We start from the raw sequence: 17,851 nt of genomic DNA on the forward strand, positions 1-17,851 counted from the left end.
TCAACTAATCTATGACAAAGGAGGCAAGGATATACAATGGAGAAAAGACAGTCTCTTCAATAAGTGGTCCTGGGAAAACTGGACAGCTACATGTAAAAGAATGAAATTAGAACACTCCCTAACACCATACACAAAAACAAACTCAAAATGGATTACAGACCTATGTAAGACCAGACACTATAAAACTCTTAGAGAAAACGACAGGAAGAATACTCTTTGACATAAATCACAGCAAGATATTTTTTGATCCACCTCCTAGAGTAATGGAAATAAAAACAAAATAAACAAATGGGACCTAATGAAACTTAAAAGCTTTTGCAAAGCAAAGGAAACTACAAACAAGATGAAAAGACAACCCTCAGAATGGGAGGAAATATTTGCAAACGAATCAACGGACAAAGGATTAATCTCCAAAATATATAAACAGCTCATGCAGCTCAATACTAAAAGAACAAACAACCCAATCTAAACATGGGCAGAAGACCTAAATAGACATTTCTCCAAAGAAGACACACAGATGGCCAAGAAGCACACGAAAAGCTGCTCAACATCACTGATTATTAGAGAAATGCAAATCAAAACTACAATGAGATATCACCTCACACCAGTTAGAATGGGCATCATCAGAAAATCTACAAACAACAAATGCTGGAGAGGGTGTGGAGAAAAGGGAACCCTCTTGCACTGTTGGTGGGAATGTAAATTGATACAGCCACTATGGAGAACAGTATGGAGGTTCCTTAAAAAACTAGTAATAGAATTACCATATGACCCAGCAATCTGGGCATATACCCTGAGAAAACCATAATTCAAAAAGACACATGCACCCCAATGTTCACTGCAGCACTATTTACAATAACCCAGACATGGAAGCAACCTAAATGCCCATCGACAGACGAATGGATAAAGAAGATGTGGTACATATATACAATGGAGTATTACTCATACTTAAAAAGGAACGAAAATGGGTCATTTGTAGAGACATGGATGGATCTAGAGACTGTCATACAGAGTGAAGTAAGTCAGAAAGAGAAAAATATCGTATATTAGCGCATATATGTGGAACCTAGAGAAATGGTACAAATGAACCGGTTTACAGGGCAGAAATTGAGACACAGATGAAGAGAACAAAATGTATGGACACCAAGGGAGGAAAGCTGCGGGGTTGGGGGGGATGCATTGAGAGATTGGGATTGACATATATACACTAATATGTATATAATGGATAACTAATAAGAACCTGCTGTATAAAAAAATAAATAAAATAAAATTCAAAAAAAAAAAAAAGATTGGAGCAGTGCAGCCACAACACCAAGGCTTGCTGGTAAGCAGTATAAGCCAGGATAGAGGCGTGCAACAGATTCACCCTCAGATCCTGCAAAAGGGAACCAACTCTGGTGACACCTTGATTTCTGAGTTCTGCCTCCAAAACTATGACAGGATACATTTCTGTTCTTTTAAGCCACCCAGTTTGTAGTACACTTTGTTACAATAGTCTTAGAAAACTAATACAGAGGCTTAACTAGTAGGAACTATGTGGCCTCATGGGAAATCCATCTTCCAGCTACAATTTGTTAAGATCAAAGACATGCCACCAAATATATCTCTACTCATTTTGTTGGCCTTCTAGCATTTTTTACAGAGCCAAAGAATAATACCATAAAGGAACCTGTGTAGCTTAGGAATTTATACCATCAAAACAATATATAGTCAACCAGTGGCTTAAATTCATTGCTGACCCAGGGTGGAGCAGGCCAGGGAACCAAGAAGTAAAACACTTTTGACTATTCAACGTAAAAATTAACAAACAACAAAAAGAGACACCTTCACAACATGAAAGGACCATCTGAAGATGGCTTCAAACTAAATAGAAAGGTAGGTTTCAAACAGGGTGTCAAGGTCTGTGGTACTATGGAGATGGCCAAGTCATTTATTTCCAGAGAAAGTAAACGATGCTTTTCTTTCTTCTTGAACCCTCATGGGGTAGATAACTGGTTAGGAAGTACTGACTATTAAGGAGAGGAATGAGAAATCCAAAGTTTAAATAAAAGACTACAGTTAGCTTAATAAGAAGAGTCCTTTCAAAGGATCAGAATATAAAATCAGTGACATCATATGAATGACATAAAACCAGTCTAATCCCAGGAGAAAAATCAATACAACTGATACAACTACATCTAAGAACATGGAAACATTTCCCAACCATCTTTCTGTACAGTCATTACCTCCCCACACTAATAAAATGGTGTTCAATTAATTGAACTAAAATTTTTAAGATTAAAAGATATGGAACCTCTGCTTCCAGGTAATTCAGAGTAGCTGCCACAGAATTACACTCTGCCAAGAACAATAAGAAAACACCAGATAAACAGAAAATAATCTGCTTAAAGACATCAAAGAGCAGCCAAAGCAATGAAGACTAGAAGCACTAAGATTCTGAAGAGCAAAAAAAACACTCAGAGGTAATAATAGTTGACTTGACTTCTGCAGCCACTGGGGAGATCTGTGACTCTGAGCCTGGGCAAGAAGCTGAATATCTGGGCTTTTCCCAGCCGAGAACCACTGCTGGAGAAAGAGAGACACCGGCAGAGCTTTTGGTGGTCCTTCTAAGCTAGAGGGACACTGGACACTTGAGGGACTGCAAACACACAGCCAGTTTTCCCTTAGAACATTTGCTGAATCTGCAGGGAGCAGGAGGCTAAATGCTAAGCTAAGCTACCTTCTGAAAAGCAGAACCATTCAGGGTGCTCTGAATGGTGCTCAGCACCATAGTCTCACGGTGCCGAGGAAACCAAGGTCCTAGTTTAAGACCTGCCAGTGGGGTGGGGCAGAGAGTGCAGCAGGCCCTCCGTCCAGTGCCCTGGAGAGCCAAACCCCAGGAACAGGGGGACCAGACGAGAACTAGATTAAGATGATCGTCTCCCACTCTATGTGCCTGGGGAGGAAAGAGTAAATCCTCTCTGGGGCAGAGTGACATCATCTGGGGCTTTTACAATTTTTGTTGTTGTTTTGTTTTTTGCGGTATGAGGGCCTCTCACTGTTGTGGCCTCTCCCGTTGCGGAGCACAGGCTCCGGACGCGCAGGCTCAGCAGCCATGGCTCACGGACTAGCCTCTCTGCGTCATGTGGGATCTTCCTGGACCGGGGCACGAACCCGTGTCCCCTGCATTGGCAGGCGGACTCTCAACCACTGCGCCACCAGGGAAGCCCGGCTTTTACAATTTTTAAAACACAGTGCCTACAATAAAAAATAACCAGCCATGCTAAAAGATAGGGCTGTATGGCTGAAAACCAAGAAAAAAAAAAAAAAAACATACAATACAAATGGTTCACAATAATTCAGATATTAGAAATAACAGTCAAGAATTTTTTAAATACCTATAATTAATGTGTTCCAAAAAAGAGGAAAAGATGGAGAAAATCAATTTTCCTAGAAGCTTGAGAATTTTACTGGAAGATTAGAATGTACTTAAAAAAAAAAAAAAAAGGAAATCCTAACACTGAAGTTTAGCAAAAATGTATACTTCATTTTGATTATGGAACACTTGAGACTCTCTGTAAAATTTTATACTATGCTTCTATATATACTATATTCTTTTAAGGTTTTGTACTATATGTTTTCTTTTTATTACTTTTATCTTTAAAAGTAATTCATGCTCATTGTAACCAGTGAAGTAACAGACAGTGGAGAAATTATTAATTTCCTACAATCCGTCCATATTTTTACCAGCCTAAGGTAACTGGTATGTGTATGTTTTCACATCCTTCTCTGTGCTTATACAAATATATTATTCAAATATATACAACAGAAAACAGCTTGGTGGTTCCTCAAGAAGTTAAACATAGAATTATCACATGACCAAGCAATTCCACACTCCTAGGTATAAATCTACAAGAATTGAAAATAGGTACTCAAATAGTTGCATACAAATGTACACAACAGTACGATTCACAATAGCCAAAAAGCAGAAACAACCCAAATATCCGTCAACTAATGAAAAGACAAATTCTAGTCTAACCATACAATGGGATATTATTCAGCCACAAAAAGGAATGAAATACTGATACATGCTACAACATGGATGGACGTTGAAAACCGGATGCCAAGTGAAAGAAGTCAGACACATATTGTACGATTCCATGTGATTCCTTTAATACAGAGAATCCAGAATAAGTAAGTCTATAGAGACACAAGACAGACTGGTGGCAGCCAGAAGCTGGGGAGGGGGGAGAATGAAAACTGTTTTTTCTTTGGGGTGAGCACAGTGTTTTGGCAGTTGATTTAGGTGGTGGTTGCACAACATTGTGAATGTACTAAATGCCACTGAACTGTTCACTTAAAATGGTCACGTTTATTCATGTTATGTGATTTTCACTCCAATAAAGTTAAACACACAAACAGAGATTCTGTTGTTGCTGTTGCTTTTTTTTCCCTCCAATTTTTTTTTTACCTATAAAGCCAACTCATTTTTTTAACAACGGCTAATAATATAGAGTACAAATGTCCTATTATTCATCTAACCATTTTTCTATTAATGGGCAATTTATTTCCAGCTTTTTGCCATTATAAGGCTGTTAACAGCATCCTCATACATGTATGTGTTTGCATTACTACAGGACAGACTCCCAGAAAAAGGGCCTACGTATTTAGATATTTCAGATTATTTTCTGGAAAGACTGTAGCAATTCACACTCTTAGCAACTTGTGTGCATTTCACCCTTTAATTTTTGCAGATCTGAATGGGTAAGAAATTGGTTAACTTATTGTTACTTTAATGTACATTTCCCTAGCAGCAATTGTTCATCTTGCCCTACTGGCCATTTGAATCTCCTCTTCCAAATGAATTCCCTATTCCTAACCGTTGTCCATTTTTCTATTTGGTTATCCTTCTGTTATCAATTCATAAGGAGTTTTTCAATATTAGAAGTTTTAATCATTTAACTGTCATATATAATGTAAATTGTTTCCCTGAGTCGTTCATTTGTCTTTTGCTTATTTATGTTGGTTATGTTCTTCTTAGAGTTGAATTAACAGCCTTTTGGATCTCATGCTTCATCTCACTGAGAAAAAAGAGGACAATAAAGTGATGGAAGAGAATAAAGCACAAAGGTCCAGCTATGGTCTTTGGAAAAAAAAAAGATTCTTCTTTCGGCACCGCTTTTTTTTTTTTTTTTTAAACAACTGAGTTCTGTTTTGTTTTGTTTTTTGGTGTATCTATTTGTTTGTTTATTTATTTTTACTTATTTATTTTTGGCTGCATCGGGTCTTAGTTGCGGTGTGTGGGCCCATCGCTGAGTCGCACACTCTCTATAGTTGTGGCGTGCAGGTTTCTCTCTAGCTGTGGCGTGCAGGTTTTCTCTCTCTAGTTGTGGCGCACGGGCTCCAGAGTGCGTGGGCTCTGCAGTTTGCGGCACGTAGGCTCTCTAGTTGAGGCACCTGGACTTAGCTGCCCCGCAGCATGTGGGATCTTAGTTCCCCGACCAGGGATCAAACCCACATCCCCTGCACTGGAAGGCAGATTCTTTACCACTGGACCGCCAGGGAAGTCCCCTGGGCACCTGTTTTTAAAACTTCACTTAATGACTCACCTGCATTACTGAAGTGTCTCTTGTTGGGGTGACTATAGTTATCTCTTGGGTGTCCATGCATCTGTGGGCCATGAGACGCAGGCAAATGAGGCTTCTGAGGGTGAGGGTTGTGCGGGGTGTGGGACGGAGACATCAGGGAATCCCGGCTTGAACCCGAGGCTTCTGGTCGAAATGGTTTCTTACCACCAATCACATCATCTTTCTTCTTCTGCTCCTGTAGTAAAAGGAAACCAAAGACCCTCAGGATCCCAGGTGGAATTCCCAAGAACAGTATAAAGATCATCACCTTTAAATACTTCCCTCTTGACTTTTGACAAATCCCTCTCGGCTTCCCTGCTGTTTACTACCTTCTTAGGAAAAAAATGCTCATAAATTCCACTGAGCTCCCAGGGCATGGAAAGCCTCACAGAGCTCCATCTGCTGCTCAACCTGCCAGGCCACTACAAAGAAGCCAATCTCCAGTGACCTGCAGCTGTCAGAACAAGGGCCCAGGCCACTGGATGTCACTGCACGGGGCGAGGAACAGGGGTCAGGCTGTCAGCACTCTTGGAAATTGCTCTCAGGCCATGTAAAACTGGGACCACCAACTTCTTCAGGCTAACTCAAACAAACAACCCCTGACTGGCCCAGTGGGAACTAGTTCCCATGCCAAAGTCATCAAGCTAAACATCTAAATGTTTAAGTAACACCATACCTTTACCACAAAAGTGAGATATTTGACATAAAAACATCAGAAAATACAATAAGGAAAAAATAAGAACTGTGAAGTGACCTAAAATCTTACCACCAAGGGAATTACTGTTAATAATTTGGTCTACGTCTTTCTGAGCCATTTTGCGTGTTTATACATAATGCAGTAGACCCCCCTAATCCACGGGAGATACACTTCAAGACCTCCAGTGGACGCCTGAAACTGCAGAGAGTACTGAACCCTATACATACTATATTTTTTCTAATACATACATGCCTATGAGAGTTTAATTTATGAATCAGGCACAGTAAGAGAATATCCGAATTGCCAGCATCACTACTCTTGTGCTTTGGGGCTACTATTTAGTAAAATAAGGATTACCTGAGTTCAAGCACTGCAATACCACAACAGTCGATCTGATAGCCAAGAGAGCTACCAAGTTACTAATGGGCAAGTAGCGTATAGTGTGGATACGCTGGACAAAGGGATGATTCACGTCCCACGTGGGAGAGAGCAGGACGGCACGAGATTTCATCACGCTACTCAGACCAGTGCGCAATTTAAAACTTATGAATTGTTTATTTCTGGAATTTTCCATTTAATATTTTCAGACCACGACTGACTGCAGGTAACTGAAACTGTGGAAGGCAAACCACAGTGGGGGGAACTGCTGTCTGTGTGTGTGCGCATGCGTGCGTGTGTATGTGCGCATGCGTGCGTATTTTTTTAAACAAAAATATTATTTGATATTCTTTTTTTACTTAATGTATTGTAAAAATCTTATGTGAATACTTACTTCCACAATATTATATTTATAGTTGAATATTCCCTGATATGGATATATCGAGTCATTTCCATATAATCATGTTTAAACCCTTAATTATCTCCTTCGACTAAATTCTTAGAAGGAGAATTGCATGTTTTAGTCTTTTGGTAAATCTTACTGAACTGTCCTCCAGAAAGGTTGTGAATGTATACTATAACCCCAACTAGTGGGACCACTACTTTGATTATTCATCTTATCCTAACTTCTGATACCTAGACTAATGAAGCCCTTTACCCTTTACATCATTTGTCCAACTTCACTCATCCTAACCTTCACTCTTTCCTAGAGGGCCTTTCCCCACGCATTTCATTCCCTCCTGGGGCTTTTCCTGACTATTCTTTCAGAGACTTTTTACAATGTATAAAATTCACAGTAACATTCAGCAGTATTACTATATTATTCCTGTATATTACTGTTCTACCATATTCTTCCATGTAAAATTAAATTATAAACCACTTGAGGGTGCTACTCCACAGCTCAGCACAGTGCTGGGCACAGGATATGCTCATGCAACAAATACTTCTGAGCACCTGCCCTGCGCCTGGCACCATTCCAGGTGCTGAGGATACGGGAGGGGATGAGAGACATAAGACCTCAGCCTTGACATGGTAGTGAAGGAGGTATTAAATGTTCCTAGACTGGCACTAATTGGGGTAGGGCCCACGTGGCAAGTCACCAGATCTGCAAAGGGACATGCCTGAACAAGGAACGCTGCCCCTGCAGCATCGGCCAAATCACTTCATGCCCATGCCTCTCCACCAAAGAACGGGAGGCAGCTTCTGGGCACCTTCTCATGTTTGCTCCTTTACAGGAGCGGTTGGGACCCTACGTACAAAAGCTGGAAGGACACCAAGTACATGTGGCCCAGAAAAGAACAGAAAAATTATGTGCTGCCCATAACTGTTATCTTTCAGGAGCCACATTTATAAGCTACCATAAGACATGTGCATATGGAAGAAAAGCCCTGGTGAATAAATGATTCCAGGATGTAAGAACACAGAGATGTAAGAACACAACTCCTTGTCAGAATTTCCACACTGTCTGGTTCCAATACATTGGCTATTTTACCCATCAGGTCTTAAGTGTTAGTTTGACTACTCGTGGAACATGTGGAGAAACTGCACAGCTAACACAGTGAAAGAGCCCACCATCCAAGACAGGCTGGGCTGTGGTGGGCTCCTGCACCCCCTCTTGGACCTAGACCTCCATCTGCAAAGTAAGGGCAGAGGACCCATGCCCTTTCTAGCACCAACAACCTATGAGTCTATGATCATCTCCTCAGGAAAAAAACAGTAATTAAGGAATTTTTCTGTGGAAATGGTTTTTATCTGTTTGTATGAAATAGGATTAAATTTGTATTTTACCTCTTCTTCTTGAGACCTTTTCTTGTGAGCCATCTTGTATAACTTATGCAATTTTCGAGCATCAAATTCTGTAAACTTGGAAACAAAAATCCATAGGTTCCTTAAAAAAAAAATTTTGTTCTGGTAAATTACAGGATTTTAAAAATAACTATTCTCTTTATAGATGGCAAGTTATTGAATTTTGCTGTGGAATACTCTCCAAGTATAGAAAATAAGTTACAGAAATAATCTTTCAGGTCTTGGCATCAATAATAAATACACCTTTAAATGCTACTGTCAATAGAATTTGACCTAGGGGTCTGGAGACGAGGGTCTGTCTCACAGCTAAAACCCCTCTAATTTATTTCACTGGCACCTAGGACTCTGGACCTAACGTCTTCCTCCACCTTCTGCACTCCCTAGACTCTGCCGGGCAATCTGTCATTACCACCATATCCCAGGTGGGGATCTATGTACGGTTAGGCATCTCTGCTCTGCTGCCCCTTCTTTCCTCCCAGTCGTCACCACCAAGGCCTGTCATTTCTACCTTAAAACTCCAAGGGATTCTTCTCCTCCAATTCCACTGCGCTCACTCTAGCATGGCATTACTGTCAACAGGGGAGTGACTGGTAAAATGGGTGCGTAGGACAAGGAGGCACAGGTAACCTCCGTGAGCTGGAACGGAAGGCTCACATCCTCCCACACTTCCCGGAGAGCAGTCACACCACACCATGCCATGCCACTCAGAAGACGCTGCCCTGGCTCCGGACAAGTAAACCTGCTGCAGAGTGTGGAAAACCATTGCCTGCCTTTCTAAAGCCTTCTGTAATAGGGCTTCAGTCATCTTACCGAACTGCCTTTAAACCCTAAGACCCTCCCAGTCCCTTCACTGTCCCACTTTCAAGGTTTTGCTGAAGCCTGAGACCTCTCCTCATCTAAGTAGGTCCACTCTGCTCTTCCAGGCCGGCTCGAGTGCACCTGCCCAGCCCTCAGAAGACTTCCCTCCCTCACTACGCCTCTGCATGTGCTTATTCCTTCTTGGAATTCCTACTATACTTGATCTTCTAATCACCACTTCATCATGGACAGTTCCTCACAAGTGGGCAAGGAACTGCTTATGAACCACAGCAGTCCAGGACCATAGTACCTGGCACATCTAAACACAGACTGGCCCCAGTGCACAGTATCCAGCCCAGCTTCTATACGTGGATCTATACGTTAGGATGATGCATTTTCGTTATCTTCCAATAGGGATTAAGCTCAGTACACAGAAAACCAGATGGCTAGATACAGGGATCTGGTTTGGTAAGAGTGTAAAAGGAAAGTCAAGTCACATTTCAAAACTTAGATCTTCTTTTTTTAATGAGTGTGAAGCATGCTATGGATAGCATCATGACAGAAGGTTTTCTTAAATCTCTTTTTCACTCAAAAGCCAATCCACTGATATTAGGTATATTATACAAAGATAATTACATTAACCATGAAGTATCAATATATGAGTTCAATGTAACTGTGGAGTATGGAAAGAGACTTAATGTTACAATTGTCTTTGAGAAATTCCAGTCATGTTTTCTTAAAACATCAAAAGTGAATATATAAATGAATATATGTAAGTCATAATGCCTTACAAACTGAAGTTCTGGATTAACTGCATTAATCCAAATTACTACTAGAGCTCTTCAATTATTAAAGAGAAGAGAACTCATAGCTCTGGTGGTTTTAGCCTTTGCTTCCTCTCATGAGGTTAGCAGAGAACTAACCAATTAGTTATTATATTATCTCTGAATATTAACCTGAGATGGGTAAAGTAGTGAAATTATAGATGGTTTCTATCCCTTCCAGGTCTAAAGACTGAGTCTTTATTCTGAGGACAGGCCAGCAAATCCAGTATCACGGTATTTCTCTCATAAAACAATGACATCATCCTACCCATTCAAAAGATTGGTCTCAGAGGAATGGCCTATTTCAGGAAAAGAAAACTGAAGCCTGCAGGTATGTTGCTAATAGACTGCTTTTGCTGGGAAAAAAATTTTTCATTAGGTGGCTGTGTCATGTTGCATAAAACAAAACAGAACCCCTAACACACACTTTGTCATCAAATCAAACCAAGCAATTTGAGGCTGTGGCTGCTTACCTCCTCCACAGTTTGATGTGCTCCTGGTCTGAGTAAGCTTTAAGGCACTCGGCTATCCGGTCCCCGATTTTCAGCAGGCAGTTCCGGGTGTGCTCCAGCTGTTCCTGTACACTGAGCCCCTTGTCAGGTTTATCCAACTGTTTCAGTGCCTTTTTCACAGGCCTCATCCTCTCCTTACACTGGAACAGACCAAGAGTAGAGACATAAAACACCTGCAGCAAAGACAGCTTCAGCTGTGCTTACTGTGCCCTAAATTCCCAGAGAACACACAGCGCCCCCCAGGCCACATAATCACTAGAGGAGAAGCAGGTAATGGCAGGGGAACAAGTATAAATGTTAGAGTCGGAAAAACCTGAGGTTCAAGTCCCAGCTCCATCGCTTAGAGCGATGACTTTTACAGCTTACTTGGCCTCTCAAAACGCTGCTCTGTTTCCTCATCTGCAAGAGGGGCATAATAATCTCCCAAGGCCATTATGAAGACAAATGAGAAGCAAAATTATAGACCTAACCTGAAAACCTCCCACCACAAACTATCTAAAACTACAGGATAAAATATTTACAAGTCCTTTAGACTTGTAAGAAACTGAGAGAACGGTTTCCAGATAAAGATAGTAGACTGAACACAAGAATCTTTTTCTCCCCCTCCCCATCCACTAAAACAACAGTAAAGGAATCACCATAAGAAGAGATAAGCCCACAAAGACATGGAAAATGAGAGGAAGCAACAGCAACAAAATACTGGCAGCAAGTGAAATGCCTCAATAGACCTGAGACAATGAAATCCTAACCCAGCAGTGGAGAGAGCTGAGAACCAACCTGATTTATACTGCAATTCTTGTAGACGATAGCTAAGTATCTCTGGAAGTAGGGATGAGGGCTAAAAATAAGGATTTTGTTTTGTTTTGTTTTGTTTTTTTAAGACTGCCTAAGAGGAACGGATTTATAATAGACGCCCAGACTTCCAACTCTGCCCGACAAAAGATACGGAGGTTTATTCTCTGGAGAGGATAAAAGAAAAGTCTCTGAACTGGGCTACACAGGCATAGTTGAGAGGCAAGGCTACTACACTAAGAATAGCATTGTAGGAATATACGCATATTAGATAAGCCGCCGCCCAGTCTTTTTATTTATTTGTTTATTTTTTGCCCCTCAGATTCTAGAACGAAGAAAGCCAGGCCTTAACCCTCCAGTCAGGAGACTGGAGGACTCTGGTTCCCAAAATCCGACCACCAAGAGGAAGAATCAAATGATGCTGCCCCCCCACTTTCGCAAGTTTTCCAAGGAAGCAGCCCAGCCAGATCACCCCACAGAGAACACTCTCAAAGTCGATCAAGCCCCACCCACATGTTCAGGGCTTCCAATCCGATGTTTAGTCCCTACTCTTAAATACGAGCAGACAACCAAGGATTACCAAGCCATTTGAAAAATATCTAACGTGAGTGACGGAAAACAAATCGAAGAGAAATATAAAAACATTCAGAGAACCATATGGGGAAAAAAGATCTTGGAAATAACACATGACAAGAGAAATGAAAACCTCAAAAGAAATAATGGCAGATAAAGCTAAGGAGATCTCCAAGAAAGTAGAGTTAGAAAAGAAGAAATGGAAGAAAGTTTAAGATAATATTAGGGACCACTCCCAAAGTCCAATATCCAAAAAGTAGGATAAAATTAAGAATTGAGGAGGAAATTATCACAAAATAATTTAAGAAAATTTCTCTGACCTGTAGGGCATGGTTGTCAGCCACTAAGTATCTAATATAAGGAACTATTAAGGCACATGTCCATGTAACTTCAGAAGAGTGAAAATCTGACAAACTTCCATCACTTTGTGATAATTTCATAGCTATATACTTACAATTTATTTTTCAGTATTGTACTTAAATTTTTTAAAAGCACACAAAATAAACTGGAAGATACATGACTGTAACAGATAAAAGATTAGTATTGCGAATGGATACAGGATTCCTATAGAAAAGGTAAGAAGAGAAAAATTACCTGGAACAGGCAACGGATATGGAAAGGCAATTCACCAGAAACATGAATGCCCAATAAATATGAAAGTAAATGGTCAACAGCACCACTGGTCAATAGTTCATACCACTTAGATTGGCAAAAATTAAGAAGTTAGAAATTACCAAGTATTTCCAAGACTGGAACTGGAAGCAGCTGGAACTCACATTCGTTGCCGGAAAGAGTACAAATCTCTACAATCACTTTGAAGACTAATTCCACAACATCTAAAAGCAGTAGATGTGCAGACCCAAAGAAACACCCAGCAGAAAAGCTCAAGCTACACACGAGCGAAGCTCTTACACATGTGTATAAGAAAATATTTACAATTTCACTGCAGCCAATTTGTAGTAGCAAACATTTGGAAAACCCCAATGTCCATCAATAGGAGAAAGAATGAATTGTGCAAGTCATAAAACAGAATAATATGAAACACTGAAATCAGAGACATAATTATCAACATGGATAAATCTCAAAAGTGTACATGCTGAGGGAGGAAACATAAGTTACAGGATACACACAGTGTGGCATTTATTGATAGGTTCAAATCTTTGCTCTACATCTTGGACAAGTTACTTAACTCTCCTCACCTTATTTTTTAAGGGGTAAAATAGAGATAATTACCTACCTCATAGGTTGTTGTGGAGAAAATACACAAAAAGCACACTAATAATGCCTGGCTGTTTATATGAGCTATTACTTACTGTCTTTAGAGACATTAAGTAGTAAAACTCTAGAACCACGCATGAGAATTACGATTTGATCTACACTGAAATTAGAATTGTGGTCACTTCTAGGGAGGTAACAAACCATGACCAGAAGCTTCAACTCTACAGCCTGAGCCTTAAAAAATTCAGACCTGACAAAACTTGATGGTACCTCCATCAATGCCTATTACATTCCTGAAATTTTTCTGTATTTTTAGAAGATATCATTATATAAAAACGAGAGTAAATGAGCCAGTACGTAAATGCAATTTTTTTTCTTTTTTTTAAATTCAAGTATAGTTGATTTACAATGTCGTATAACAGCAATTTTTTAAATAGTATGGTACCACAGAAGCGTTAGTTATGATTTTCTCTTATAAACACGGGGCTAAGGAAGAAGCAGGAAACAGACCAGAGAGCTGGTTGTGTAATGAATTTATTCATTTACTCATTTATTGAGCTACTTCTAGCATCTACACATACTTTATATAAGACACAGTACTTGCCCTCAGAGAGCTCACAGGAAGAAGAGTAAAGGGATTTAAGAAAAATGAGATAAGTGCGAAGAGAAAAAAAAATACACGTATGCATACAGGTTTCTGGGAACACGGGAAAAAATGGGTAAAAAGAGAGAAGACTGCCTTACAGGATGAGGTCAAAATTCTATGCTTTGCTTCCCCAGAGCAGGAATATTTTGAGATTTGGAAGATCACTTTCTCTCTGAAACTAAATTAACTATTCAAGTGAACAGTGATGTGTGAAAGTTTGGGTAAAGGAAAAGACCTCAAGAGAGGAGGGGAAGGGAAGCTAGTGGAACACGATGAAATATACACGTGCAGCTCCGGTAAGGGCCTAAGTCCCTGAGGACGCACTGGCCTGTTTCCATCCCATACAAGGCTTGGTCCATGACTCCTCCCCTCACCTGCCCTGTCTCCTATGAGGAGATGGACCACATCCTAGGCCACATCTTGGCTCCTAGCCCCGCAACACGGGAACACATAAGATAGGCCGTGCTCGCCACCGCTCCAGCTCACGCAGCCAGGACCCCAGCCTCGTCTCAGGTCATGCTGCTTAGACCGACTGAGGCTGTGTGGCGGGAACTATGAAAGGCAAAGCCGCAGCAAGCACTGTGGCTGCAGACACCAGAATTCCTCAACTTCAGGACTTACTATGCTGAATGTCTCCTGGTCCAGATCATCATCCTCATCCTCTCCAATGGGGACAGGTTCGCTTCCTGCTGTAATATGGACAGGACCCTGAGATCGCTTTGATTTACTTGAAGATTTGGCATCACCACCTTTAGGCTTTTAAAAAAGAGTTACAAGGAATCATTGTCATTTGTGTACTCCTGTCTTGCAATTTGGACTTCTCAGCTATGTCACATCACTACAAGTGGGTACAGAGGATGGCCTCAGTTTTGAGACATCATGAAGCCAAACCTATTTGATTAACAGTTTAGTCATATGTCATTCCCACTTCTGTCTCTAAACACAGCCAATTATAATTTTAGCTTCATCAATGCTATTCTGGCTTCTATTCCCTTATCCATAAAATGCATAAAAATGTCATCAAGAGGTTAAGATTGTGAATTGGCAGAGCCCTCACAGAGTAGCTTGTAGCAACTTAAAAATGAAAGTACACTTTGATCTTGGAAACTGTATTAACTAAAATATTTCAAGTGACTGAAATTTACATAAATCCACATGGGTAAAGTTCATTTATCCATGAAAGGGTGCAGAAGGATGGAGACAGAGATACATATAAAAAATAACTATGTATGAACATTTAAAAACATAAAACAATACTATGCTTTGATTACGATTATGTAATATGTAGTAAAAGTATAAAAACATGGGCAGGAAGGTTTCACACGAACTTCAGGGCAGTGTTACAGAGGAGAGAAGAGGGAGGAGAGCAATGAAATTGGGAGAAGAAACAGAGGGGAGTCCCAGTAATGAGTGCATGGATACCAAATACAGTAGCCCAAAAAAAACCCAGTTGAAGTAAACATGAAAAATGTTAACAACAGCTGCAATATCTGGGTAGTGGACACATGGATGCTGGCTAAATCATTCTTTGTGCTTTTATTTTTTAAATATTTCACCTTAAAAGAAGAATACCTTTCTGCAGAAGCACAGATGCAAAGAAAGGTATCTGTTACAGTACAGTTTATAACATTAGAAATTTGAAAGCAATTTCAATATGGGAAACTTAAATTGTTTCCAAAATGTTATAATCAAACAAATCTTCCTTATCTATTAAAAATGATTTTAACTTTTATTTATTCACTTGGAAAGCTGTTTGTGATATATTGCTAAGTGGGGAGAAAAGGTTACCCAAACAGTCTGGTCTGATTTTTATTTTATATTTGTTCTTATATGCATAATAAAGAAGTTCCAAAGGTGCTCATCAAGAAATCTGTTAGAGCTATAACTGGATGGTGGAATTAAGGCAGTTATTTGTTTGTATGTTTTAACAATGATTAAAGATTAACTGCAAAATAATTTCATCAGAAGTCAGCAAGATGCAACACTGTACCAGAATTCTGTGGTTTGGAATGAACTTCATAAAACCCCAACATGAAGATTATATAATAATAGTAGGGCTTTCACCCATTTCTACTCCAAAAGCTTAACTCTTGATAGTATTTGATAGTATTTCATGTATTCAGATTCATCTGTGGACTGTGCTTTTCTACCATGAGTCTGAGACCATTGTATCAAGTAGTTACCTGTCCTGTATCATTCCAACAGCCCCTCTGAAATGTGTAATAGAAGAGCAAATAAAGGATTCTATATTAAAGAACACCACAACTCACACACTCCCCTCTCTGCAGGAAGAGGTGCAGGCATCCCCCTGACAGCCCCATCCTTCCTTCTGGGATATACTCATAAAATGACAATTATTTCAGGGCCCTCAAACCCATTCTACTTCTAAATCCTAGAAGGGAATTTCAAAGGCTGCGGGCATCTCAGTAAGTAGAATGACATCGATACCTTCTCTTTCTTATCTTTTGATTTCTTCCTTTCCTTGTCCCCTTCCTTGTCTTTCCTAGAACTCATTTGTTTCTCCTTGTTCTCCTTGTTCTCTTTCTTCTTCTGTTTCTTTTTCATTGGACTTTTTTCTAAGCCATCATCCTAGAAAACAAACAAGGTTATGAGCTTTTGCCACAAACTTTACATTTCCTCATTTACTTTCTAGAAAAAAAAGCACTGCCCCCAATGGTTCATCACTGTGTCCACAGAAGCATGTTCTCAAGCATAAAGCCTTAAAGCTATCTGCTTAAAGTGAAGCCTGTAGAGGCAGATGCTCTTCACTTACATCTTCTCTTTATTTCTCATATTAACCCTTCAACACAGGCATTATCATTCCCATTTCACAGGTGGAAAAAACTGAGGAACAAAGAGATTATATACCTGCCAGGTAGTAACTAGTAAGGTTGCTAGTATTTGAATTCATGCATGCTTGACTCAAATCCATGCTAGTTCACATACCCACTGCTGATCCTGGAAATAACCTCAAAGGGCAGTTACACTTGAAGAGTAACAAAATAAAATCCCATAAAGTTTTCAGTCACTGAAACAACAGACTGAATGCTAGCAAGTTACCTTTCATATTGCTTAGACCAGAGGTTACAAGTTGACAGGCCTTGGGCCAAACCTGATCCACAGATGAGTTTTGTTTGGCCCAACAATGATAACAGCTGCCCCTATACATTAGGCATGAGCTCCCTGGTTAACCAGAGTCTCCACCACTCCCTATCGCTCCCAGCAATGAGGGTGAGTGTCAATTGCCATTTATCACTGAAATTTGCATGGTTCCCTTCATTTCCTTCCATTACAAATTTACTTCTATTATGAATTTTCAATTGCTGATTTTAAATGAACAACTATATTCCTCTCTCACAGGTTAAGCAAAGATATAACATAGTTTCTATTTTTATTTCATCTACTCTGGCATGTAAACCAAACACATTTCAAATGATTTTATACGAGTTGGCACAATAAATGTAACTTAAAAATAATCTCAACTGAAATGCAGCCTCATACCTTTACTTCTCCCTCTTCTGATGGATTATCTGAGTGTCTAGGAGATGAAAACTCAATTCCATGCTCATCTTTCAGCCTCGGTGCTTTGTTTTCCTTCTTTACTCGAGGCTTCCGCTTCTTTAATTTGGCCTGGAAAGGGTAAGAAAATGATGATAAATCAAGTCCCTCAAGAGCATGACCAAATAACATCATGATTCTTTGGAACAGCAGCAGCCATATAATTCAAACAAGGAAACTCAGAGAAAATTAAAAGGAGTGCAACCAATTTTACCTGAAGTAGAAAAAAAGAAACTATAGGCCTTATAAATCTCCTATGCCACACAAAAACATCCATACCCTTGAACTTACTGATTCCATTTTTTGGAATTCAATCTAAAGATAAAATTCAAAAGAAGAAAAAAAAACCTTATGTACAAAGATATAAATAAAGATAATATGTAAAATAAGAGTAACATTAAAAAAACTAGAAGCATGTTATATCTAAAAATAATGAAAAGGTG

At 39.8% G+C, this 17,851-nt stretch overlaps 1 protein-coding gene across 7 annotated transcripts in view; it reads right to left on the minus strand.

Annotated features, from left to right (window-relative positions):
* The window catches only part of CHD2 (chromodomain helicase DNA binding protein 2), a 122,477-nt gene that overhangs the window by 13,605 nt on the left and 91,021 nt on the right, over positions 1-17,851 (minus strand). For all 7 annotated transcript variants that reach the window (XM_082617122.1, XM_082617125.1, XM_082617120.1 and 4 more), the window contains 6 exons: positions 17,352-17,480; positions 16,299-16,439; positions 14,472-14,606; positions 10,583-10,761; positions 8,470-8,569; positions 5,589-5,802 (listed from right to left, as the gene is read on the minus strand). In XM_082617122.1, the coding sequence (XP_082473248.1) occupies positions 5,589-5,802; positions 8,470-8,569; positions 10,583-10,761; positions 14,472-14,606; positions 16,299-16,439; positions 17,352-17,480 (898 nt within the window). The remainder of the gene's footprint in view (positions 1-5,588; positions 5,803-8,469; positions 8,570-10,582; positions 10,762-14,471; positions 14,607-16,298; positions 16,440-17,351; positions 17,481-17,851) is intronic.

This window comes from Mesoplodon mirus (genome assembly GCF_964341445.2).
Source record: "Mesoplodon mirus genome assembly, chromosome: 4".
NCBI lineage: Eukaryota > Metazoa > Chordata > Mammalia > Artiodactyla > Ziphiidae > Mesoplodon > Mesoplodon mirus.